The 27070-nt window shown below is 42.0% G+C and overlaps 1 protein-coding gene across 8 annotated transcripts in view; it reads right to left on the bottom strand.

Annotated features, from left to right (window-relative positions):
- mef2d (myocyte enhancer factor 2d) overlaps positions 1–27070 on the bottom strand; it is a 275105-nt gene that overhangs the window by 11722 nt on the left and 236313 nt on the right. For 4 of the 8 annotated variants that reach the window (XM_079561919.1, XM_079561925.1, XM_079561918.1 and 1 more), the window contains 4 exons: positions 20256–20434; positions 16527–16556; positions 11849–11963; positions 7752–7929 (listed from right to left, as the gene is read on the bottom strand). In XM_079561919.1, coding sequence (XP_079418045.1) covers positions 7752–7929; positions 11849–11963; positions 16527–16556; positions 20256–20434 — 502 coding nt within the window. The remainder of the gene's footprint in view (positions 1–7751; positions 7930–11848; positions 11964–16526; positions 16557–20255; positions 20435–27070) is intronic. The other 4 variants (XM_079561921.1, XM_079561922.1, XM_079561923.1 and 1 more) reach the window with 2 other exon arrangements.

Below are 27070 nucleotides of genomic sequence, written 5' to 3' on the forward strand. Positions count from 1 at the left end.
ACAAAATGTTTGGTGACACACGACTCACCCAATATTAAAGGCAAACAATTGTAGTGTGCGCTCCAAGTGGTTTAAAATAGGCACTACAACAACAAACTTGTTTCACTATATGAAAATGCCATTCCCCATTTGAAGGCTAAGAACCTCCAGAGGTCGAATCAGCTTTAATGTAACTACTCAGCTAAAGCATTAGTCAGGACTTGAGTGGGACAGGTGCTAGGATTCTGGAAGTAGGGGAGTCCCTTTATGCTAATCTCAGAACTGGCAACTGCGTGTAAGTGTGGGACTCATTCAGCTCAGGATTATCTAGTAGACCCTCCCCCTTATTTAAAAATAAATAAAAATGTTAACATAGATAACGCCAACACTTGATCTGAACGTTTGAAATCTTATCACATGCAGGTGTTTATGAATCATTTCTTAAAGCAGTACTAAGTAACTCTTGCCCCTAGAGGCCATAAGCGTAACTGCAGGTGTCGTAGCAAGTTTCGATTTTTTAATTGTCCGTGAGAGTAAATACTACGCTGACGGAAAAGGCGAAGGGAGAGATGGATATTGTACATCCAATTACACAATGGAAAGAATTTTTTTCACTCAAACTTGGCTGTAAATATTGTTTAAAGTGGCGTTAGCCCGCAGTTAGCTTTGCCCGTTAGCCTGCTAGCTTCTTCTTCTTGATTCCATTAGTGTGTATTGGTTGCTCCGGTCCGGTGGCGGTCAAAGACTTCCCCCGCTCACTTCCGTCAATAACCTTTAGGAGTTACTGCGCGGACGTTTTGCTCCTCGTATCATTACGCCTCACAATATAGTCCCCCTTTTTATCTGCTTATAAAATCGACATGTTACATTTCTGTGTAAATATACTTCGCATGAAAACACTTCACGTAACTTTATTTAAATAGGGAACACGTGGAAGAGCTTGGTAGCTTCTATCGTGAGCTTTTTTGGAGCTATGTGACATGTGGGAGAGGCTGCGTATGTGCTCCGTTTGCCTGGCAGAGCGCACGGACAAAGACCAGACGGGGATATATTAACTCGACTAAAGTGAGGTAAGAACATATCTCAGTATGTAAAAACGGTGGCCTATTCCTTTAAGGATCTTTATCACTATCTCACACTTTGTTGGTGAGAAAATGCAATATTGATCTTAAACAGCTGAAACAAAATATCCAGTATTTCCCTTCCCGATCCTCCAAGTGAGCTACCATAAGCCCCTCCCACTCCTCTTGCTCCCCTTTGCTGCTTTGGCGAGTGTTTTTACTCTGCGATGAAAAGATTAAGCTTAGCGAGAGATCGAGGGGTGAGGAAGGGATTTCCCTGCATATGTAGGACCTCAGGAGGAGCTTTCTGGGAGATGCCGCAAGATCCAAAGATTACTCAAAGATGCGCGAGTGGCTCCAGGTATGATTTTCATGCAACATTGTACCAAGCTCTTAAAAGTCTATTTTGCACAATATCCCGCTTTTAAAGGTATTATACTTGATTTGTTTTTTATGTTCCCTCCTGTCAATGCACTCGTGACTGCTTACATCAGGGGTAGGCAAGTGTGCATCGTGGGGGGCCATTTATATCACCCAAAACATCCAAGGGCCGAACCTCAACATTGTAGCCTAAAGTAAAGAACTATTTTCTGTAAATGCCAATGTTTTACATCAGGGGTTCCCAAGTGGCAGGGCTTTGGGACCCACCATTTCCCTCGGATGACAAGCCAAGGACCCAAATAAAACTAACTTGTCATATATCGTATCAAATATCGTATTTTCAAAACAGCTTTTTGTTGAACAAGCAGTAGATTTCCCTTTAAGACTGAAATTATGATCAAAACAACCCAATAACATTCATTTTAAAGGGTGGTATTATGCAAAATCGACTTTTTCAAGCTTTCCATCATGTTATTATGTCATTCCCTCATTAAAAACATGCCTGAAGTGTTGCCTTGGCACATTCACGTATTTTTGAGTAATCTGTAGAAACTCTGATGGCGGCCACTTTAGGGATAGGTTTGCCTGAGTCCTCCTAGGAACGCCCCCACCTCCTGGAGACGCCTCCGACCAGCCGAGTAACCAACCACTGCTCCTCAGCAGAACCCCCTCCCCACTGATGCCACAGACAGCGTGTGGAGGGGGCGTGTCGGAAAGGGTCAGAGGTTCTTAAAGAGACAGAGGCCTATTTCAAGACATTCACTACAGCCATTTTGAGAGAGCAATTTTATACAAGGCAGTTATTCTAATTTACTGCATTTACAGACCAACAGAAGGTTTGGTCATCATTGTAGTGTGATATAGACTGGTGCTATGTGATTGAAAAAAGCATAATACCCCCTCTTTAACAGGCACATTTAGTGTTTCCGTGCAGTTTCAGATGGAAAACATTGAATAAAAGTTCCCTGTAGACTGGCGACCCACTGAAAATGGTTCTGTGACCCACTTATGGGTCCCCACCCACCAGTTTAGAATCACTGCTTAACATTATAGATGACCAAGCAGGATGTTCTGACTCATTTTAAAAACACTGACACTATTTCTAGCATTTTCAGGCAACTTTAACAAATATTTTATCTCTTATTTGATCAATAATATTCATCAAAATCATCTCGGGGGCCAGAGGTGCTGTGCTGGAGGGCCCGGGTCTGACGTTGCCTAACTCTGGCTTACATGATGAATATTTAGCATGAGATGTTTTTTATCCACACGACACGTCTTATTGTAAACACGCTGAGAAAAATACGATCAGACCGTCCACCGCTCCGCACTTTAATCACTGATCAAGCTCCTCTGATCCACCCACCATTCAACCAATTTCTGCTCATTTTCTCTGACAGCCTCTCCCCGTCCAAGTGATTCTGTGTAGTCCTCCATCAGGAAGCATTACCGACCAACATGCATCTGTGCGTCTCCAGCCTCTGCCGCTGACACCCCCCGCCCCCACCCCAGGCCCCCCCCCCCGCTCCCCGTCAGCCCAGAGTGACAGATAAATGGCTCCGGAGTAAAACTTTAATGCGAGCGACATGACAGTAGCGCGCCGCTCCGCTCTGGTTTCGCACGTCTTGGGAGTGGGGAAAAACGCCTCGCGGAGACTCGCTTTCATACGCGGGGCGGCGGAGGGGGGGGGGGGGGGATCGGGCTGTTTGCCGCCGCTGCCTCCGCTGTCATGTCTTTGTTTGTGACACTTCTAAGGAGCCTTAGATCCCCGTGTTATAGGTGCCACCCAAACTCCTCCAACACAAGCGCGCACTCTGCTCGTCGTGTGCGGGAAAAAAATAAAAAATGAAAAGAAAGCGCTTTTAACGGCGGCGAAGGGAGAGCGGTGACTGTTGAAGACGGCGAGGTAAGAGGAGACAGACTGAAATATAAAAACAGAGCGGGGCCATTTTGTAGACGCAAGTCATGATCTTGTTAGTGTTTAGCTACATGGAGGGAAACACTTATCTGGTGATACTTTTAAAACACATTGAGATCACTATCTTACATTTGGTTTGCAGGACAGTGGTTAAAAAATGGTTACAAAATAATAGGATGTTTAGTTTGCTCAAGTTTGAGTAAACCTGCATGTTTGGGCTTCTCGCTCTTCATCATTCGTCATCATTCTATCCATAAAAATGTCAATAAAAACTACACATTTCAGGGCTGAAGGGTATTTTGTTGTCGTAATAGATACAGAAAATTGTTCAGTGGGGAACTTAAGATATAATTAGTATTTGAGTGAACTGAAAATTTCGCATAGGCTTTTTGGGATTAAAAGCTTCATTAATCAGGCGAGGAATTAGCTATCAACAAATCCTTCTGGGGGAAAGAAACTTTGAAGTGATAATGTAAGTTTTAAAGTTTTACAATGTTAATAGATTGTGTATAATTGACCGCCTTGGCCTGCAATTTGATATCTTCAATGATTTTAATTTTTCTAAAGGAACTCCTTTTGCTGATTTCAGCAACTCATGAGAATCCCCAATCAGGAGTGAATGATGGGAGGGAGTTTAATGGTTTAGTTTTGACATTTATTTCTCTCTCACCTCATTTTGCAAAGTAGGAGTGGCTTTCAAGTACAGTCAGGAAGGCAACTTGATTGTTTACTTTTAATGTCTCTCTCTCTCTCTCTCCTCATTTTGCAATCACTTTAAAAATAGATGTTATTCCTAAAATGGCATTTTGAGAATTAACACATTGAGTGCTGTGCTGTTTTTCATGATATTTGTAGCACTACAGCATATTCTATGTTATTGCTATGGACACAGGCTATGGCTCGTTTAAAAGGTGAGACTCTAGGCTCTCTGTAGGTGGAAACAGTTTCATTCTATGTGCCTTGGTTCCTGAGAAATCCTAAGCTAAACAGAGGCAAGTTTTGATCAAAATCACTTATTTATTTATTTCTAGTTTTAGTTTTGTTTTATGCAACACTCTCCTTTCTGATTAAACTCCTCTCTCCTCTACAGGAACTAACGTTATGGGAAAGGGCAAATGCCTAAATTTCAACGACATCATTGTTGACACGTTTTGAAACACCGCGTGTTGCTGCAGACCGATCACTTTTTATGGCGTGTGCATTTAAACAGCCTGGTTTTCGGATTGAAGACTTTAACAGGATGCTTCTCAGCCGTCCTTGGATCGATTTTGACCATTTAAAAACTCAGAAATGTTCTGAACTGTTTCGATATGTACATGGGAAGCCGTTCAGAGAGCGAGAGAGAAGTGACGGCATTCGCTACGCAACACCACGCTCCCTCGGACAAATTATATATTATTAATTATATATATGAAATGTCCAGATCGTACCTTTTCACAGGTTTTTGATAGCCATTTATTTCACTTCTGTTCATCACAGAGCTCCCAAAATCACACATTAGGTGTATCAGAGTGTCTAGTTTCGTAATAATAATAATAAAAAAAACGCAAAGACGAGTTTTTACGTTTTTGGCACTCAATGTGTTAACAATTTCCCATAAAATCTACAGATGAAAGTTGGGGAGTGATAAAACAAATGTTTCCAGATAAACGCTGTAGAAGAAGAAACAGCTAAATTTAACAGCTTTGTCCGAGGATTAACTCAAAACTATGAATGTTGTGAATGAGAGAACAACGTTAAAATATGGTTTAAACCTCTAGAAAGTCGATTTTGCAAGATATGTCCACTTTTAGCATACACCATAAAGCAACCTTGATACATGTGTGTGACGCCACGACACTCAGCAACACGATGCATACTGACACAAATGAACGTCATCTACTAGTGGTAATCCCTGTCACCCATTTCAACACTCAGACCGCCTTCAGTCCAGCTGCTTTGACCGCGCCGCTTTGCATCAGCAGATGGAGTCCTTGCGCTCTACTACAGACATTTTGTTTTTGTTTACAAATTTCCAAGTGGAGGCGCTTCTGCCAAACACCGCTAATCGACTGAACAAAACCGCGCTGGTTCGAAACGAGACTTAACGACAGTGTCTGGCCGAGGCGCTGACCCGGCAGGAAAAAGGTGGGGGGAAAAAATGAAGCTGTTCTCTCCTACTTTTCTCAAACCCCGCGTGTTCTTTGTTGCGAACCATAAAACAGCCTCGCCTTGATACCGGGAGCTAAATGAGAGTGGGACTCCGGTGGGAACGGGGGCTTGAGGGAGGGAGCGAGAAGGGGGGGGGGTGGTATGTAGGTCACCAGAAAGATGAATCAACCAACCAACCGCATACAGCTGGGGTGATGCTGTGGCTCTATAGTAGGCACACTTTCATGCCTGGTGCTCTGAATCAGCTCACCGGCGGCTAACAGGGCCCGGTTAGCCACAATCCACTGATCGGGCACAGGTCAGAGGTTGGTGATGGAGGGGCTTTCGTCTGAGGAGATTTTTTTGTTTTCACCCCCTTCTATTGAGAGGTGAGAGAAGATAACATTTTAAAGGAGACGTGGAGCTTTTAACTCTGGAATAGCGCTTCTCCTTAAGTGCTTCGATTTGCCCTTCCTGGATTATATTGCATCACAGCTAAGACAAAATATAAAGGAAAAGCGGTGGTGGATCGTAACATATGCGGACAGTTAGCAAGCCGACCACATGTAGGCCATGTCAAAACCTAGAAAGAAGTCATGAATGAACGTACAGATCTTTTATGAGAATAGGAATTAGGGGACGTATAAGCATCCTCAATAACAGCAAGGAACTTCTTGAGCCCGCCCCCATTTCCTATTAGGCTGCAGCAGCTAATAGCGATGCTACGTCCATGTTTTACAGTCAATGGCAGTGGTTCTCAACAGATTTGGTGTCAGGACCCACCATCACACTAAGATGATCAGCTGCGACGCAAATACACATTTATTTGGTCTAACAAAATGATAAAATGTTTCACACACAAATGATTGTTGAAAAAGCCTTCGATAAGAGCTGACATCATGATGAAAACAAGCTGATGACATTTTCACAGACTCAGATGGTGCTACTGCATTATACTTTTTCAGAAGACGAATATTTAAAGAAATGGCTTGCGACTAGGGCCCGACCGATATGGATTTTTGGAGTTCGATACCAATATGAGGGGGCCTTTATAATGGCTATTATTATCTCTCTAATTGCCTATAGTTAAACATTTATTATTATAGTAAATCATAGAAATATATCTTATAGAGGTTTACTGATTTGTGTTTTTCTAAGGCCGATGACAATTATTGGGGGTTTTGATTGTCCGATGCAGATATGTACCACTGATATATTTGGCCAACATTAAAAAAAAAAAAAAAAGTGTCATCTATAAACCTGTGTATGGTGCTTCTAAATGTGTCAGTGTTGAACTGTAACACCAGAGGGTGCTGTATATTCATCTTTAGTAGGTACTTCAGAGGGAGCTTGCTTGAAAGGCAAAAATCAGCAGATTCCAAAACAAAAAACAGTCTCTATATCCATCCATCCATCCATCCATCCATCCATCCATCCATCCATCCATCCATCCATCCATCCATCCATCCATCCATCCATCCATCCATCCATCCACTTGTCTGTTGCCGGATCGTGGGGGCAGCTGCACCCGCCCCTTGCAGGTGGTGGGCCCACGGGAGGACGGCCTCATGATTTACCGGGCCTGTTGGTCTCTCAAAAGGAGCTTCTGAACCGCTCTTTGTCTGATCCGTCACCTATAGGACCTGTTTGCCCTGGGAGACCCCACCTCCATCATGTTAAGGTGGCGATTCAAGGAGAGGGGTGCTTCCGAAATAATAAGCAAAAGTCTACAACATAAAATACATCAAATAGGTGTACAAACCTGTGACCGATTTTCAGTGCGATGTTTCTCTGCTCCCCTGAGGCCTAGGAAGTTGTGGGACTGCTCATTTTAAAGCTCTGGACAGAGCTCTTCCCAACACAAAAACAGGGATATATCCTTTTTCTGATATCGGATATCGAAAACGCCCAAATATCGGTAGGGCCCTACTTGCGACCCACTGAAAACGATACCGTGACCTACTTTTGCGTCCAGACCTGACCCACCAGTTGAGAACCACACGTCTATGGTGAAGATCTGCAGATGCTGCCGCCAACCATCACTCACTCGCATGCTACATTCATACAAAGAGTAAGGCAGGTGAAGTGTCTTGCCCATACACACAACAACAGTATGCCTCTATCAGACTAGGGCCAACCTTCAGATCCGTGGACAAGCGCTCTTACCACCAAAACCCCCATTGCTGGACATATCTGGGTCACTTCAGGCTTTCTCCACAAAAGTCGAACACTACCCCAAACTACTCTCATCCACGCTGAAGTACGGATAGTGCTTGTCTTACACGAGGTTGCTGAGCTGGCCCAGGTTGATCTGCTGCTGCAGCTGTCCTTGCTGAGGTTGGCCCATGCCCGACTGCTGCTGCTGCTGTTGTTGTTGCCAGGCAGCCATGTTGCCAGGCACCAGCCCCGGCGGTGTGAAGGTCTGCAGCGCCGTGAGGTCCGCGCTCATCAGCTGGTACTCTGCAGAGAGACACAGGGTCAGACCGGGGCGAGATCAAGCACTGTCAGGTCAAATCAGAAAGGCCGGACTGGGGAAAGTTTAACACGCAATCTTGAACAGAAGCTTCAGGTTCACATGAGATCAAACGTTTACATGGAGAGTCATTTTTAACAGGTTTTTCAGAGGCTTTGTCATGACTGCTGGATGACCTTTCTTCTACGTTAACTGATCCTGAGTTGCTTTAAGCTGCACATTAAGAACAATCCACTTGTGCACTGTATACATCATTTGAACTGAGCTTTCACCACTGTGAGCACAAATGAACCAAGGTATTTTTTTTCCCACCATAGTATTGAATTGGGGTGGCATTATCAAGCCACACGTGGGATTGTTGTCAGCTGAAAGGACAACAACTGCAGGCATTTCCTCCCAAAAACAGTACGCATCAACATTTGTGGATTTCGTTTTTTGCTTGACCAATTTACCAAACATCACAGAAAACCATGAAATACCCCAAAAGTTATATACTGGAGTTCTCTGCACTTTTTTTTTTAAAGTCATTTTAGATGGTTGTGAGCAAAACATAAACCAGTAATATTTGTGTGTTCCATGTGTTTGCCAGTCGTGCCGCAGCGGCAGCAGCTAATGAGTTGTATCTATTTGATATTGTTTATGCAGCAGATCATGTTAGTCTATGGACACTGTAAGTTCCCCCGAAAATGAATGCTAACTGTGGTAATGTTACACTGGAAAAATGCCATCTTATCTAAAATGAATTAAAATGTGCTTGAACAAAGACAACATATGTCGATTTTGTGTAGGTTTGAACTATCTTGAAATGAGATTGTCCATGGAACAAGCATAAGTTTGCTTAAAATGAGAGAAATTAACTTTTGCAGTTAAAATAAGTCAAACCCGCTTGAATATATACATATATATGTTTTTTATACAGCTCAAGCTCAGTTAGATAAGATGGAGAGCGCTTGTGAACCGCAGTTTTCAGATCTTTCTACAGATCCTCGATTGGATTTAGGTCTGGACTTTGACTTGGCCTTTCTAACACATGGGTATTTTTTTATTGCAACCATTTCATCGTTGCCCTGGTTTTATGTTTAGGGTCGTTGTCTTGCTGGAAGGAGAAACTTTGCCCCAATTTCAAGTCTTCTGCAGACTCCAACATGTTTTCGTCGGAGATTGCCCTGTATTTGGCCCCATCCATCGTCCCATCCAGTGTTAATTTCGTCGACTAAAATATTTAGTCTTAATTTTAGTCAAAGTGATATTTTTGACGACTGAAATTGGACTAAAACTAAATTAAACGTTTTTCATGAGACTAAAACTGTGACTAAAATGTCCAGATATTTTAGTCGACTAAAATAAGACTAAATAAAAATGAAAAGGAGAGACTAAAATCATCCAAACTTCTATTGAGCGTCTGAAAGAGCCTCATATCATGTAAATTCACGGCCAAAGGATCAGCTCTGAGCTTTGTTCATGTGGAGCAGCTCCATGAAGCAGAGGAACCAGATTAAACATGATTATAATGAATATCATCAATGTAAAGTCGACTAAATTCGTCTTAAATTTTAGTCGACTAAAACTAGACTAAAATTTAAAAGATTTCTTCGACTAAATCTCGACTAAAATTAAATTACATTTTAGTCAAAAGACTAAGACTAAAACTAAATTAAAATATGTTGACAAAATTAACACTGCTCCCATCAACTCCAACCATCTTCCCTGTCCCTGCTGAAGAAAAGCACCCCACCGCACATCAAACATACCACTACCATGTTTGATGGTTTGATGTTTGTGCGGTGTTACTTTACCGCCAAACATAGCGTTTTGCAATTAGGCCAAAAAGTTCTGTTTTGGTCTCATCTGACCAAAGCACCTTCTTCCACATGTTTGCTTTATCCCCCATGTGGCTTCTGGCAAACAACAAACAGGACTTCTTATAGTTTTCTTTTAAAAATGACTCCTTCTAGCCACTCTTCCGAAAGGCCAGATTTGTGCATTGTACGACTAATAGCGTATAATATTCTGTGTACAGTTTCCCCCACCTGAGCTGTAGCTCTCTGCAGTTCACCCAAGGTCATGATAGGCTTCTTGGTAACAGCTCTGGTCAGTGCTTGTTGTCCTTCTTTCTTAGGTTAATGTTAAATTTGGACAAACATAGCTGGTCCTGAGATAAGACCCTGGGACCTGCCTCTAACAGGTCGCCTCAGTGCCATTTACACACACTTAAGATGATCTACCCTCATACAAATGTTCTTCAGTCTACATCTTCTCAGTTACATTTCCTTTTCGACCTTGAAAAAACAAATGTAATTTCAAACATTTTCTTGCGGGCGTCCCATGCCGCGCAGGAGAGGACCCTGCAGACAGCTGAGGAGGGGGGGAGGGGGGATGGGTGTTGTTTTACATCATCCAACTTTCTGCTGCATCAATATTAATCAGCTCTAATCCATATTAATGGGACCTTTGAAGTGGAATGGTTCCAGAAGCTCTCACACAATGAACAAAGTGAATATTCATCGGGCTTTGTGGAAGCACAGTGTGGGGCTGGCAGCTTTTTCCATGACACTCTTTAAAATCTCTTCTTCCCACGATATGGACAATATTGGAGCTCGCACTCGGCTTTGATATTCCCCATTTCACTGCTGACTGGCCCAATTTAAGATGCACAGTCTACAACTCGGCAAAAAGGCGGTTTAGTCAGTCAGCTGCGCGGTCTCGAAGGTGTGGGTAACTGTACAACTGTGTATAAGCATCTTCCATGATTTATGTCTCCAACAAAAGGGAAGTGAAATGCCAGCCATAATATATTGCATTACAGCTGCAATGTTATGTTATAAATGTTTTATTTTTTTTATTGTTGTAAAGTAAGCGCTATAACGGCAGTGTTTATGAAAATGAATAAACTACCCATGCTGGTTTTAGCCTTGGCAAATCAAAGCATGGGGCGCATTCTGCTTTCTGATGGGATCATCAGCTTGACAACCAAAACAACACTTAGCAACATCAGTGTATATTTGACCTTGTAGTGACACAGTGGCTGTATGAGTGGTCAGCATGGCGCCATTACTTTCCATCACAGTGGCCTCTATAGGACGCTACAGGATCAAGGTTTTCACTGCTGACGGACGACTCTCTCACCAGAAAACCTACCAAACAATTGATCCGGGAGCGTTGTAGAGACCACTGTGATGGAAAGCCGTGCTGACCACTCATACAGCCACTGGGTCACTACAAGGTCAAATACAGACTACAACTTGTCTTTCACAGAAATAGTAGCATAATGCGCCTTTAAATACTCTCTGAGGAATTCTTTTTGGACCAAACACAAGACGTCGAACACAAACACTGGAAAAACAACCTCTTAAATGAGATAAATGACTTAAAATCGCTTGAATTAAGGCACTTCATGTTGAGTTTGAGTCGATATTAACTAATCTAAGGTAAGATGAAAAATGCTGAGTCAGACAAATTCACTTAAACATTTGAATAGATTCGTTTTCCACTTGTAACTATACAAAATAATCTGAATTAAGAAAAAAATTGCTTGTTCCATTTGCAATAAGAGGTTTTATCTCATCTAATACTAGACCAAGCCTTGTCAAACTTCAGATTTGATCTCTTTATTCAAGCAAATTTATGTCATTTCTTCCTTAAGATGATGACTCTTTCTCCAGTGAAGCCCAAACATGATGAACTGATGGATCAAACTGTCACTTAAACCACAATGACTATAAAACAAAAACCTGAAAAGTTATCTTTTGCCTAATCAGGAAGCAAAAAGAGCACTAATACCAATTTGACAAACAATCAATACATAAATAAAGCATTTGTATCTTGTATTGATTGCAGATTTGATCAGCCCAAATGAAGGCGTTGTTTCAAACCATTGCGCGCCCCAAATGTCCCGTCGAAACTCACCGGTGTTGTAGGCCTGTAACCCGGAGAACGGGGCTAAGAGGCTGGGCGTTGCCACGGAGACCACTGGGGTGGTGAGCGACTGCGCCACTTGGGATCCTGCTAACCGCTGGGCATTCTGGGAGAACAAGAGCACACGAGACGGGCATGCATTTTAAAACAGGTCAGGTACAAGAGGAAGTGTCAGAGTCATCAAAAATAAAAATAAAAAAGTCTTTGTGACCAATGTTTGAACTATGTACATGATGGAGCTCTCCAGTCGCGCTCACATCAACTGTTCTTGGTTCTGGAAGTCAAATGTTCCTTCTTATCGGCATTTAAAAAAAAATAGAGGCTAATTATTATTATTATTTTTATTATTTATTTTGTGGTAGAGCTAATAAGTATTGTATCTGTTTTTAGGATCTCATGTGCAGCACTTTGGAAACATTTTGTTGGTTAAATGTGCTATACAAATAAAGTGGATTGGATTGGATTGGATTAATCGGCTTTAGCTTCTGAGCAGATCGTGAAAATACCAAACAGCAAATACTTGAAAACACAGCCAGATTGTATCACACCTTTTCAGGATGTGAAGCTTTGGATACAACCCTCATTTTATAATCAGGTATTCACTTCTGGAGCCCAGAGCAGGTTTCGAAAGTGGGCGGGACTGTTGAGCTCCAACATTACACCTGTAAAACTATTTGTCTTTGCACTGCCACCGACAGCAGTTGGTAGAGAACCGTGTTACAAGCTACACTCACTGTTACAATACACAGTGTTTTTTTAATAATATATACATAAACAACCACTGGCATGTCTTCCAACTGCATCGAAAATAAGCATCTCATACGATCATGAGCACATCGGAAATGATCCCACAACACAAGTCTGGTTGCTGTCAAATATTGTGCTCTTGCATATTCTGTCGGCGTATAACTTTGCAAACAGTGACGAGAGCAGCAGTGGCGTTGAAATTTGATCAGGTGCTTTCTAATACTTTTGCAATAAGCTCTAGCTTTACTCGAATAAGCTTAAGGTAAACTTTGAAATTGTTAAGGTCAATTGTTAAGGTACAGGAGAAAAATCTAAAATGGAAACACTTTAGATTGAAGTCCGCAAGTTCCGTGTGTAGGTACAGGTAACAAGAAAGCAATCACACACGTAACTGCAGATAATTACACATTAAAGTGCAAGATTACAGTAAGGTGCACAAAGTGTCTCATTTCAGATTACAGCCCACACTGACGTAGGCACACATTAGGTATGGTGTATAGCTACTCTTTATTATTTTCTATTCCCTCTTGTTTCTTGTAGGCACCATACGTCTCACTTTAGATTACACATTAGGTATATTTGTGTTTGCGTGTGAACTATGCTGTAATTTTCCCTCAATCAACACCTGCAACTACACGTTGTACACCTTTGTTACACTTTATTAAAGGAACAGGCCGTGCTTTTTCCATACTGACATATGTTCTTACCTGAGCTTAGACGAGTTGATGCGTACCTGTCTGGTCTTTGTGCATGCCCTCAGTCACACAAAACGATCAAAGATGTTGCTAGCATTTGGCCTCTTCCAATGTATTCCTATGGCTCCAAATGGAGGTGAAGTTGGAAGCGACCAAGCTCCTCCACGGGCACAAAGACCAGACAGGTACGTATCAACTCGTCTAAGCTCAGGCAAGAATATATCACAGTATGTAAAAATGGTGGCCTGTTCCTTTAAACCTTGCACTTTAATGTCTAATCACCTCTACTTAAATGTGTAATCACTAATCCTTGCTCCCTGTACCTCCACATGGAAATCGCGGGCTGTAAATCTAAAGTGTTAGCACTTCATTTCACTTTTTCTGACAGTGAAATGAACAGTCTGCGAGCTTGACAATTTCAGCCACGCCTGCTTTTTAACATTTAAATGCAGGGATGCAGGTGAACCTCTTCCGTGACCCTTTCCACGGCTGCTTGTTTGTCGCGTTCTTCATCTTTAAAATACGGAGACGCAAAAAAACATGCCGCATCATTTCAAAGCCAGTGTTTTAAATCAAAATTCAAAGTACCTTTTTGGGGGGATTTTTTGGGCCCACAGGCTTTATCTGACAAAAGGAAGAGAAGTTGATGCTGTGGATAGAACAGTGCTCTACTACTACTACAATGAGTAAGACCTACAGATACAAAAATGGCTGAAAATTGCACTTGAACCCTGTACTTTTACTCCCTTCTCCGAACTGCAACACCTTCCCCGCCACGCCGAGAGAAAACGTTTGGCTCCGGCCTCTCGCTTCTTCCGAGAGAGAGCGTCGAACTTTCTCGGTGACGCTCCAACATGGGCGTGCGGGGATGGGAATTGTCTCGCGTCTCGAAAAGGTGGCGTTGGCACAGCAACCGTAACCGCCGGAGCACCGAGCGCGGCGTTCGGTGGCGTCACGGCCGTTAGGTGTGAGGAGAAGGGTGAGCGCCGCGCCGGAGAAATCATGGTGCCGACGACAGCGCATGCATCCGCAGGCAGCAGAGGTGTGATTATGGATCATGTTTGTGGCTTTCGTGTGAGGGCTCGGGTGCTTTTCAATGGACTGGCCAGGGTTTACATAGGTAGCAGGCTTTGATTTGAATCACTTTTCCCTTTATTTAGAGACAAGTCAATTTGTGGGAACCAAATGTTAAGACCCACAACCTCCTCAGCAACACCTATGCACAAGAAAAAAAAACGACTGAAGCGTCAGTTCAGAGAAATCAACAGCACGGGGTCAGTTTTTGTCAGGATCCTCTGCGCCCCCAACAGCTTTTCTTTACAGCTTCGAATGCAAAAATCGAACGATCCGGCGAGATGGGTGACAGATTGAGGGTCATGCAGGCGGTCGGCGGGGTCTTTGACTTCGGTCTCTCCCGTTATGAACACAGACTTTGCGGCGAGCGCGGCGCACCGTGGCTCTTTCATGATCACTGATATGAAACCAGACATGCACATGCTGAGCTGCGTTCACAAGCGGCAGATGGTTCAGATGGTTGCTCAGGTTGTCTCAGTTTGTTTTGTTTTTTTTACACTCGTGGAGGGACGGATGATTCTGAATAACAAATGTTGCTAATTAGACTAGTAGTTTATAAAGATGAACAAGGAATTGAAAGCTATCAAAGACAATAATCTCAAATATAAAGCTGACAGTGTCTCGCTCAGTCGAGAACACGTGGGATCACCGCAGCGTATTAGTCACACTGTGAATTGGCTCATTTTTATGGTGCAAGAGGGTAATGTGGGTGACGTGGAAACACCGTCCTCAGGTTCTGGGGGAAGCTCTGAACCACCTATTTCCTGCACTACAAAAAGTAAATATCAAGCATTGGCTTAAATGACTTGAATTGAGGAAATGTATCTTGTTTTGAGCGGTTTTCACTCATTTAGACACTTTTCCTGATCGGACCGAGTTTACTTTGCTTGTTTGAGGACATTTCAGACCAGTTCTAGGGGAAATCTCGCTTGAAATAAGAAAGTAAAATTGCCAATGAGACAAGACCAATTTTCTTACCCCATTGGCAAAGAAAATGACCTGAAATAAGGACGAAATGTATCGAAACGAGTCAGAAACATCTCAGAACAAGTGAAATAATCTAGGACAAACGCCCAAGAACTTCTTAACTAGTCAAAACAGCTAAATTTGGATTATTCTGCTCAAATTGACATGTTTATACTGATCTAGTTAAATACGTTTTGCAGTGTGGTTGGTAGTTGAACACCACTGACCCTATTATTGATACAGTATGTGGCCTTTATTTAACCTGGAAAGTCCCACAGAGATGCAGAATCTCTTTTCCTGCATGGGAGTCCTGGCCTTATAGGGAACCCTACTGTTTACTAAACATTGTACATGTTTTAGTTGTCGGGAAACCAGAGAATGTGGAGGCAAGCTCCGCATTTGGCATTATAAGGCTTTATCAGTGTTCATTTAGGTTTAAAGTTTGGACAACAAATGGAAAAGGATAATGTGTTTGTGCCAATGGGTGAGGAAGGTGCTTCCCTTTGGTCCTCATGGCTGGGAGTTGACACTGCTGCAATACCACCCCCTAGTGGCCACACCAAAATACACTTTTCAAAACTGATTCCAATGGAGTCTTTGCACCTTCCTAACACAGCTTGAAGTGCATGTTTCTCACCTTCTAGCCCCTTTTTTGGAACATGCTCGAGGAGGAGCCTGAGCAGCCATCATGGAGTCTCTCTCAAATGTAATATTTCATGTATTTGCTCATAAAGACCTCACCAAACTCTTTATAGAAGAGCAAGATAAAAGCTTACAGTTATTTATTTTGTTGTCCTTAAAAATCAAATATGATTTTTAAATTTAAAATGCAAATCAGCCGTGATACGTCACTTTTAATAAACCGACAGAAAGAGTTGCGGTTTAAGGAAAGGCCTGCTACATAATCAATACAGGTCTGAAAACTTTCTGAACCCTCTGTGTGAGACTCGTGGAGTACTTTTTTTTTTTTTATACCAGTCTGGCATATTTCTTTGAGAACCCGAGACAACCATCCTCTGCGCTTGGTCCGTGTGAGTCGGGACATGTCCACGAAGGGGATAGTCATGCCTGTGGGGGGAGATGCATGTGCTGCTGACATGCTGCTGAGTAGAAACACCACCGCACACTCATTAGAAGTCTCTCACTATATACTGTATATATATAGAGTTCTAAAGGTCTATATTCACCTCACTCACCAGCTCCAGCTCCTCCTCTGTCTGCGGGACACGGGGGGTGGGGGGGGCGGACAGGGGCGAGAAGACACCACCGTTACCATCCCACAACAACCACAGATCATTTCCTCGACTTACGCGTCAAGTCGTAGCTTTTGGAATGGTTTTGTCTTTGAAAACTTGACCAAAAAAATGGAGATGCGTCGTTTTAAATGGAAGAGTTCAATGTTTATACAGTGCCGTGAGGAAGTACAAGCCCCCTTCCTTATTCTTACATTTGTTTATATTTACAGGAGGTCGACCATTATATCAAGGGCCGATATTTGGGGATTTTGCAATATCGGCTATCGGCCGATCTAACGCCGATATCTCTGGGACCAAAGGAGATAAAGACTTCCTCCCACAGGGGAACTGAGAAACACTGTGATGAATATTGGTCAGCTAGGTTTTAACCAAATAAACCTCAGTAAATATGGACATGCAGCAGTTAGCTTTAACCTCCGCAATCGTATTTTTGATTGCCGCGCAAAATGCAGCGGATAGCAACAATATGCTAATGCTAACGACAGCTAATCAAAGCTGGGACAGAAACTATGATTGAATCACCTAAAGCAGTGCTTTTCAACCTTTTTTGAGGCAAGGCACATTATTTTAATTGAAAATATCACGAGGCACACCACAAGCAGAAAATGTTAAAAAATGTAACCCTGTAGCCTATATTCAGTCGTTCTCATCAAAGTGTCTTGAATAGGAACACCGTATAGTCTGGCTAGCCACAATGCCTCAATGCATCGCTAATTCTACCTGATATGGAAGAGTATTATATGGTTACTCTGCCGATCACTACACAGCACAGACACTCGAAAACGGTACATTATTTGTGGATAATGATGCATTTGTTTAAAAAAAAAAACAACTAAGTGAAATTGGATAATTTCCCAAGGCACACCAGACAATATCTTACGGCGCACTAGTGTGCCACGGTACAGTGGTTGAAAAACACTGATAAAACAATAATAAGACTTTAGAGAAATGGTTTGTGGACTGACGAGACCAAAGTTGAACTTTTTGTCATGTCTGTGACTTGTTAATCTGGCATAAAACCAACGCAGCATTTGATACAAAGAACGCCATGCCCAAAGTCAAACCTGGAGGTGGCGGTGTGACGGTCTGGGGCTGCTTGACCTCAGTTATTGATGCAAAGGGCGGCCCAACCAGTTCAGGGGGCGTTTATTTGCTCCACACAGGGCCAGAGAGGTTTGTATTTTTCTTTCCCCTTAAGAAATGCGATACTCATTTGGAAACTGCTTTTTATTTTCACTGGGAATGTCTTTGCGTGCAATGAAAATGTGCTTGATGATCAGAAACATTCAAGTGTGGTAAATCTAAACAAATGTAGGAAATCAGAAAGGGGGCATATACTTTTTCACGGCACTGTATTTGACACTCCAGCAACAACCTTCTGTAGTTATTGCTGTTCCCATACGTGGCTGTCGCAGCACCACTTTTCTCATCTGATGTAAATCCATTGTAAAGTGCTTATATTTTCGCCAATTATTGTACTTCAGTTAAAATCCCTTAAGTACTTGACACCTTCAGACGAGCCCGACCTAAATATAATACACATAGTACGCAGTTGGCTCTGTTTCAGTATAAAAAACACCGGTACAGTATTTCTTCCCAGACGGCATCATCACAACACTAATTATCAATGTATCAACAGTGATTTACAGAACACAGTCGTGAAAAACAAGCTGAAAACCTGCGAGAAGGATGCAGAAAGGTTAAAATGACAGGCTAATTGTAACTTGTCTTGTTAGCAATAAACCTATTATGCTCTACACTGTTTCATTTCCAACATTCGAATGTCGCCGAATGAGAAAACATTGGAGCACTGACCCCATGTGGCACCTTATTATTCAACAGGGCATTTATAAACAATAGAGCGAATCCTTTCCTTTGCACTCTCATTATAACTGCTAATGACGAGCGTTTTATCTCTCATTATTGTTCACAAGTTCCATGATTTAAGTTAATCATCGTGACACAAAGTACGAGTTTTTGCGGTTGTTGTGTTGTGCCAGAGGTCCCCGAAGGTGCCCATTTACCACATGCCTTGAACCTTTTTTAGAAAAGTTCTAAAAGTGGTTTTCACACAACGCGCTTTTTACTTCTAAATGAATAATTGTCTTGAGGATAATTTTTGAGGACAATTACTAGTAAAGGAGTGAAATGAAAGCTAGAAGATGCACTTTTCTGTTTAGTTTTACATTTTTGTTTTAGTTTGTGGATTGCAAACATCCAATATGTAAATTAAAGAAAAACAAAATCATCTCTCTCTGATCAGATCAAGTAATCACTTTCAACCACTCGAAGAGAAGTGAAATGAAAATAAATAAGGACTTCATGGTCACATTTGACAATATTGTGCACCGCTACTACTTGGAGAAGATTTAAGGACTGGGTGAAGTGTTGGAAAATTCTTCTCTTGCTCTTGAACACTGCAAAAACTCATATTTTACCTTGATTTGAGGCGGTAGATAAAAAAAATGTCTTCCTGAGGTCCTTTCTAGGAAATGCTTTTCTCACCTCTCCACTTCTTGCTAAGCTTAATCATTTCATCGTGGAGTAAAAACACTCGCCATAGCTTCACTAAAGCCACACGGTTTCTCTATGTATCTCTTCGTGGAAACAGCTGCACAGTGAAGGGGAGCGGGTGGGAGGAGTTTGAATCGCCACAAAGTGAAACTATAGGGTATTTTGTGTTGTTGCTTGAAATAAAATGTTTTAAGCCCTTAACTCCCACCTGAACCGAGCACATTTTCTCCAGTTTGGCTTTACCCAGGTCCAAAAGCTTCTGGAAAAAAGGTGTGAAAATAGCAACAAAACTGAGACGAAAACAATGATGGAAATGTGACAAAAAAGTGAGAAAACATTGATGAAAAAGTGGCAAAAATGTCACGAGAAATTGCCAAAAAATTGACGAAAAATGACAAAAATGTGACAAAAAAATTACAAAAATTAGATAAAAAATTAACGAAAAAATGACAAAAATGTGACAAAATGTAAAAAAAAAAAGCAAAAATATGATAAAAATTTGACAAAAAAATATTACAAAAAATTATGAAAAAATGACAAAAAATGTGACAAAAAATGACAACAAAAAAAAGACAAAAAAGTTACAAATATGAGTCGACTACCCAACAAAAAAAATGATGGAAACAAAAATCTGATGACGTGAGGAAAAAGATCCTTTCGGTTCAGGCGGGAGTTAAGAGCTTAATAAAATGAGTCAAAATTTTAGTAATTTTAACATTCTAATTCCGACCTGAACAGAGCACATTTACTCCTGTTTGGCTTTACCCAAATCTAAACGCTTCTTGAAAAAAAAAAAAGCGACAAAATGAGAAAAAAACAAGGATGAAAATGCAGCAACAAAGCCACAAAAGAGCAACAAAAAAAAGAACAAAAGAGAAACAGAAAAGTGACAAAAAACAGCGATGAAAATGAAACCTTTTAGATTTGGGTAAAGCTGAACTGGAGAAAATGCGTCTGGTTAAGGCGGGGGTTAATTAATCAAGACATTTCTTTTCGCAGTGTAGTTGCTAGCCTGCCAGTCCAAAGATAGAAGAAACTGAGAGCCTACACAAACGCACTCGTAACTTCGTTTTTGGGATTGTTTACGTCGGTAAACAATCCCAAAGGTTGGGAGCGCTGGACTGTGCGGCGGTTCGTGGATCTCACCAGCTGGATCAGGCTCTTGCCGCCCTGGGAGGTGATCACTCTCAGGTCCGGTTTGCGGCTGTTGACCATCTGAGGGCTGGGGGGAGGGGGCGACTTGGCGGGGACCACTTTGCCCATGCTGTTGCCATTGGAGACGGAGAGGAGGCCAGGGGAGGCGCGGGCACTGATGTAGCCGTTTGCTGGAGGAGGAAAAAAACAAAACAAAAAAAACAAGGATGGACGTTAGATGGATGGATTAATGGCCAGCGAGGTTGAAAGTTATGTCATGTGTCGTCGCAGATCATGAGAGAGGTGGGCTCTTTCTGCTGTGCTTCAACACGTTCCCTGTCATTTGAAGCACAAAGTTTCGTATCTATATACACCTATTTCAAAGGCTGCGCTGCGAAGCTTGAATGATTTTGATCAAAGCTTAGCCACTCAGTGATTAGTTCTCAATTACCAGGTCGGATTATACAAAATAAAAAAAAAAGGAGAAAAAGGAGCCAATCTTTTTAATGGCTGTTTGAACTGGATCCCAGAGATACAACTCCCAGAGCTGTGAAACATGGGCTAGCAGCTGTTTTCATAAATAAATACATGCTTTCATTGCAACAACAGCAGGTTAAAGGAATAGGCCACCGTTTTTACATACTAAAATATGTTCTTACCTCACTTTAGACGTGTTAATATATCCCCGTCTGGTCTTTGTCCGTGCGCTCTGTCACGCAAACGGAGCACATACGCAGCCTCTCCCACATGTCACATAGCTCCGAAAAAGCTCACGATAGAAGCTACCAAGCTGTTCCACGTGTTCCCTATTTAAATAAAGTTACGTGAAGTGTTTTCATGCGAAGTATGTTTACACAGAAATGTAACATGTTGATTTTATAAGCAAATAAAGAGGGGGACTATATTGTGAGGCGTAATGATACGAGGAGTAAAACGTCCGCGCAGTAACTCCTAAAGGTTATTGACGGAAGTGAGCGGGGGAAGTCTTTAGGAGTTACTACGCGGACGCTGTGCTCCTCGTATCATTACGCCTCACAATATAGTCCCCCTTTTTATTTGCTTATAAAATCGACATGTTACATTTCTGGGTAAATATACTTCGCATGAAAACACTTCACGTAACTTTATTTAAATAGGGAACACGTGGAAGAGCTTGGTAGCTTCTATCGTGAGCTTTTTCGGAGCTATGTGACATGTGGGAGAGGCTGCGTATGTGCTCCGTTTGCCTGACAGAGCGCACGGACCAAGACCAGACGGGGATATATTAACACGTCTAAAGTAAGGTAAGAACATATCTTAGTATGTAAAAACGGTGGCCTATTCCTTTAAGGTGACAAGGGCGTAACGTTTGGTTGAATATTGGGGGGGTCAATCCCTTTGTGGGGGTCTGGGGGTGCTCCAACAGGAAAATCTTAACCAAACAGCATGAAATTTTCTGCATTTTAGTCTCATGAACAAGTAAAAAATCTTATCTTAATAAAAATGCTGGTACAATGTAAGTGTAATGAATAAACTGTATTTCTCTACTTTTTATTTCGAGGGATGCAAGTTTTTATACTCACTACTGCCACCTCGGGTCTTACACGTAACTGCAGTTTCTATATGACGGCACTTCGGACCCAAATTGACAGTGCAGGATTTTAGAGGCATTTGTGGTGAACAGGTCTGAGCTCATTATACAAATTGGGACATGGCTGGAACATGTAGGGGTTAGTTTTCATGTTTTTAAACTCCGTATAGCCCCTTTAATAAAGCACAGAATAACAGCGTTCAACATAGGAAATATATATTTACAATGTTTAAAAAGTAATGTTTGGACAAAAATATCGAAGGATCAAATTTAGATACAGAGACATGGATCGGAACAGAGCAGTACCAGTCTAAATCTGTACATATAACAGTGAATGCTAACCATAATGCTGCCAACATTAGCTTCATGCTAATAGATACAGACTCATTGCCGCCTGTGTCTATAAGCATGTTTAACAACCTTCTGGGTCATTTTTGATAGTAGTGACAAAAACTAGCCTGCAAGCTAACAATCGATACAAATTTATAATAACATGGACGGTCTATTTCCACAAACTGCTGCGTATTCAATACACTTAAGGATGACAAAACTCATCTCATTCCACTACTAAACTAAACGGATACAAGGCCGTTCAGCTATTGCAAATTCAGGAACAAAGTGTCACCAAGAGTGGCTTTCAACCCTCAATAACAAGGTGGAACTCTCTCCACTCATTGTATCATTGATTTTTGACCACATGGTGCGGAAATCAAACCCAGGTCCTACTTGCTGCGAGGCTTGAGTGCAAACCTCTCAAGCACCAATACCACTGCCACACAGAGTCCTTGCTTCCCTATTCCATGTGTTTTTAATCATCTCTGTTTTCTTCTCTTCCCAAAGCCATGTCGACGCTACCTGAGCTTGTGTGCCTCTCTCATTACCTGCGCTGCTCCGTCACTGCACTCAGCGCTGGCAGCGTTAGCGTCTCAAACCACGGCTTCTCACAGATCAAAACCCTCGTCGCCCTCTCCAGAACCATCTCATCTGCACGCTGCCTGCCCCCCCTCCCCCCTCCCTCCTTTGCTCCCCCACCTCTGTACTTTCGAAACAAACGCTTTGAGACGAGAACTTTGCACCACCTACGCTGCGCTCCACACCCTCCGTTTTACAGTTGTTAGCTGGGCTGTGTAAGGCATCTGTTTGGAAGGTGGCAAGGAGTGAGGTACATAGCTCAAGCAATTAATGCAATAGGGCTGGATCATAGTATATGAAATACATATATATTTCCTCTCATCAGTTCAGCCATTTAGTCAAACAGCTGTATTTACTTTAAGCCAATATTTCACTGAAAACCATGAAGCTTCTTCATTGCTGTATTGAGAGCCACAGTCACCATGGTTTGTAGCCAGAGAGGGTAACATGCTTTTTGCAGGTATTGGGTAATCTTAAAAGCACTTTGATCACTCTTTTACGAATGCTATAATGATCTAAAACGGCTTAACACAAATTCTCCTCCTTATCACAGCTGATCTCCATGGTAACGCAGGACAGTCAGCACCATATTGATGGATAACAGACAGCTTTCCATGGACTTAAAGTTGGCAGAAACTGATCATTATTTATTCCTAAAAGTTTGAAGTTACACGACTAAACCAAATTGTCTTTTTTGTCCAGCAGCACTTCCACACACACTGAAAATTTCAAACATTTGCTCGGCATCCTTCAGTCGCCAATAAGACTTTTTACACTGCATTATGTTGAACATGTAAGCTAAGCTAAGATTTCACAGTGGGGTTGCATTGTAATCTTGTTTATGATGGATGCCCCCTAAAATGATCTAAACAATTTGAATAACATTGAAATAAAATGGCAAAATGATTGATTCATTGATCAGCTCTGCTATGGAAATAGACAACCTCTGTTGGTGGTTTAACATTTCAAGAGCAATGACTGCATATGTCCGGACCCTGGACAGAATTTTATGTCGAGAGATACGAAATAAAAGTTTGAGGACCTCAAGCTAATTAAGTTGGGGACCCCTGCGCTAGAACCATTTAGATAGTGGGAGAATACTTAAAGCAGTACTAAGTAACTTATTTACCTTAATAAATCCTTTCCGTAGTCCCTGTGGGGGTAATACAAGTGTTTATGGGATGATTGGAGGGTCTTTCATCTCCCCCTGGTGTCTCTGGCCAGAAAACCATGTTTGCAACTTGACTGTCACCGGTGCGGAGAAAGCAATACACACTAATGGAATCACGAAGAAGAAGCTAACATGCTAACGGGCAAAGCTAACTGCGGGCTAACGTCACTTTAAACAGTATTTACAGCCAAGTTTGAGTGAAAAAAAATATTTCTATTGTATAATTGGGTGCACAGTAACCCTCTCTCCCTTCGCCTTTCCTGTCTACTCTCCAAGACAATTAATAAATTAAAAAATCGTAACTTGCTACTACACCTGCAGTTGCGCTTATGGCCTTTAGGGGGAAGAGTTACTTAGTACTGCTTTAAAGGTGCCAATGTTGCCCATTTGTGACAGACCTGAAATGATGAACTAACACTTAAAGGAACAGGCCACCGTCTTTCCAAACGGAGATATGTTCTTACCTGAGCTTAGACGAGTTGATACGTACCTGTCTGGTCTTTGTGCCCGTGAAAGAGCGTGGTAGCTTCCAACTTCACCCCCGTTTGGAGCTATACATTGGGAGAGGCCAAATGCTAACAGCATCTTTGGTCGTTTTGCGTGTCTGAGGGCACGCACAAAGACCAGACAGGTGCGCATCAACTCGTCTAAGCTCAGGTAAGAACATATCTCAGTATGTAAAAATGGCGGCCTGTTCCTTTAATTCATCATGAACACTTCATTAGTTAAGTATGACTAGCACTTAATAACTACTTACTGTAACTACTACAGTTAATGTCTAGTTCTGTTCTGTTAGTCACATTTCACTGATGAATTGTTCATGACGAATTAACTGTTAACTCGTCATTTATTAAATAAGGTGAAGTTATTATAGTATAAGTGTTACCCCTTTGGCCCTGGAGAGCAGATTTGTTCAATCTCGAAAGGTAAATAAATATCCAGTTGCATTGATTCATCATACTCTGATTATTGGATTAGAGGATACTGGTTTGTCAAAAGGTAATCCATTTTTAAAGTAATGAGTCATCGTACATTGGTAAACTCTGCAAATACGAACCTTTTGTCAATGAATTAAGTGCGGGACTGGCAGTTCTCTGGAGTGCAAGGCCACATTACGTCTGTTAAAAAAGCAGCTCTTCAAGGCATTCCAGCGATTACTGTGCGCTACGTAAGAGCACGAGAAATCCTCACACAAACGACATAACCGGTGACAGGGCAGGAAATGTGCTCGTCTGCACAGCTACTTACTTCTCTATCCGCTACATCAAGGACAAGGGCGTCTGTGAGGAGTGCTTTTCCATTTGTCACGGGCCGAGAAACAAAAGGACGTGTAAGTGACCGTACAATACAGAAGAGGGAAACGCTCTTGACTTGGAGCGCATTTATTACTTACAATTTTCCGTAAAGCTTTCATTAAGTTACCACGTTTTATGGACAAATCGGTTTTCGGGCCCCTCAGAATCAGGTTTTTCCGATAAGTTACATTTACTTGAACCTTTGTAACTTCAACATTTCAAGCTTTTTTCCCCAACAAATGTTGCTCATCAATTCCTATGGATGTTTTTGAAATGTCTTGGCAGTAGCTTCTAAGAATATTAAGTCAATTAAGACTTTTCCGCCACTAAAAGTTGTCTTTTTAATTATAATTATTTTCTGATGGGTGTCATGACAACAGGACTCCAGCAGACAGCAGCCTCTCTGCGCCACTGCAGCGTTAGCATTTTGTGGGGTGGGGGTGGTGACGGGGGGGGGGGTCATCAGTGGGGACTTTCCCAGCCGCGGCGGCAGCGCTTCCCCCGGGAACAGTGACTGGAGTGTGGGGCGTGTGATAGCAGATAGCGGTCCTCCATGACGCTGCCTCCAGACGACAGTGAGCCTGTTTAGACTCAGCGAAAGAGCAACAGCATCGAAGAAAATGTCAGAGAAATCTAAGGCGCAATGTGGAATTTGGATGTAAGAAAACAAAACAAAACGGTACTAAGAAAATCTTGAATTGGGTGGGTTCTGAGACAACATTGGAGAAAGTTTCTTGTTTGGTAAATAAACATTATTTTCCCTTTCTTTTGGTTTTAGAAAATGTCTCTCTCCTCAGACCTGACCCGTAGCTTGACAAGAAGTGGGACGTTGTCAGCTCGTCTCCACTCGTGACCGCACCATTAGGTTTAATTTTAATAACCAGCAGTAAAAAAAACAGCTTTATCTGAGACTAGCTGAGCAGCAGGGGGGCGTTGGTTTGCTTTTGACATAGCAACACGTAACTTGGAAGCTTCCGCGGTGCGCCTTTAACCTTTTCGATTGTGAAGTAAAGAGTGACGGACAGGTGCTGTGTCTGTGTGTGTGTCACCTGGGGCCAGTTACATCAGTGGGCTTCTGGGAAATGCTTCACCCTTCAGAGCTGGCTGTGAGGCGCAACATGTGTGAGGCGATGAGTGATGAGAATCTGGCTCCGCTTGTGAAACGTACTTCTGTTTAGGCTACGCCAGCGGCTAAATATTACAATTGTATATTTCTGAAAGCACAGGTAACTTAAGAAGATGTTTTAGAATGATCTAACTCTTTCTTTAGTAACATTAAACTAGTACAACTATTACTGTTAACTATTGAACAATATCGTAATAAAAAAGAAGAAATAACTAAAGTGAAAATGAATATCACTTCAATGACATTTCTTTTGTTGCTTGATAAGACACTCATGCTGCTTTCCAAGCAATTAGTAAATTTCCAACCTCTGATTAGGAAAAATGCCTTGGAACATCGCTCAAACTGCAACATGTAAATGATCCGAGTGCTCCGAGTTCAGATACAGATAAAGACAGTCATGGCGGCCCCCAGTGGAGAAGAGCAGGTAATGATAAAACTGCAACAAAATCACTGGATCAGTGAAGTGAACATTACTTTTGGTCACAGCCTTCAATATAACGCTATTTAGCATGTTTTTATATCTGTCGTGAAGACACGTTCATATAATGTTAGCATCTTATTAGCTGATTGTTGTAGCATTAGCCGGTTTATTTATGTACAAGCTTATTCAGCTGGAACGCTTTGAGATCGAAAGTCGTCACTTTCAAGAGTAAAAAAATCCCAGATACCAAAGTTGCATAGTGCAACTTAAAGGGACTATACGGAGTTTAAAATTTTAGAAATTAAGTATTTTCCTCTCCCTTCATGTTCCAG

This window comes from Gobius niger (genome assembly GCF_951799975.1).
Source record: "Gobius niger genome assembly, chromosome: 8".
Lineage (NCBI taxonomy): Eukaryota > Metazoa > Chordata > Actinopteri > Gobiiformes > Gobiidae > Gobius > Gobius niger.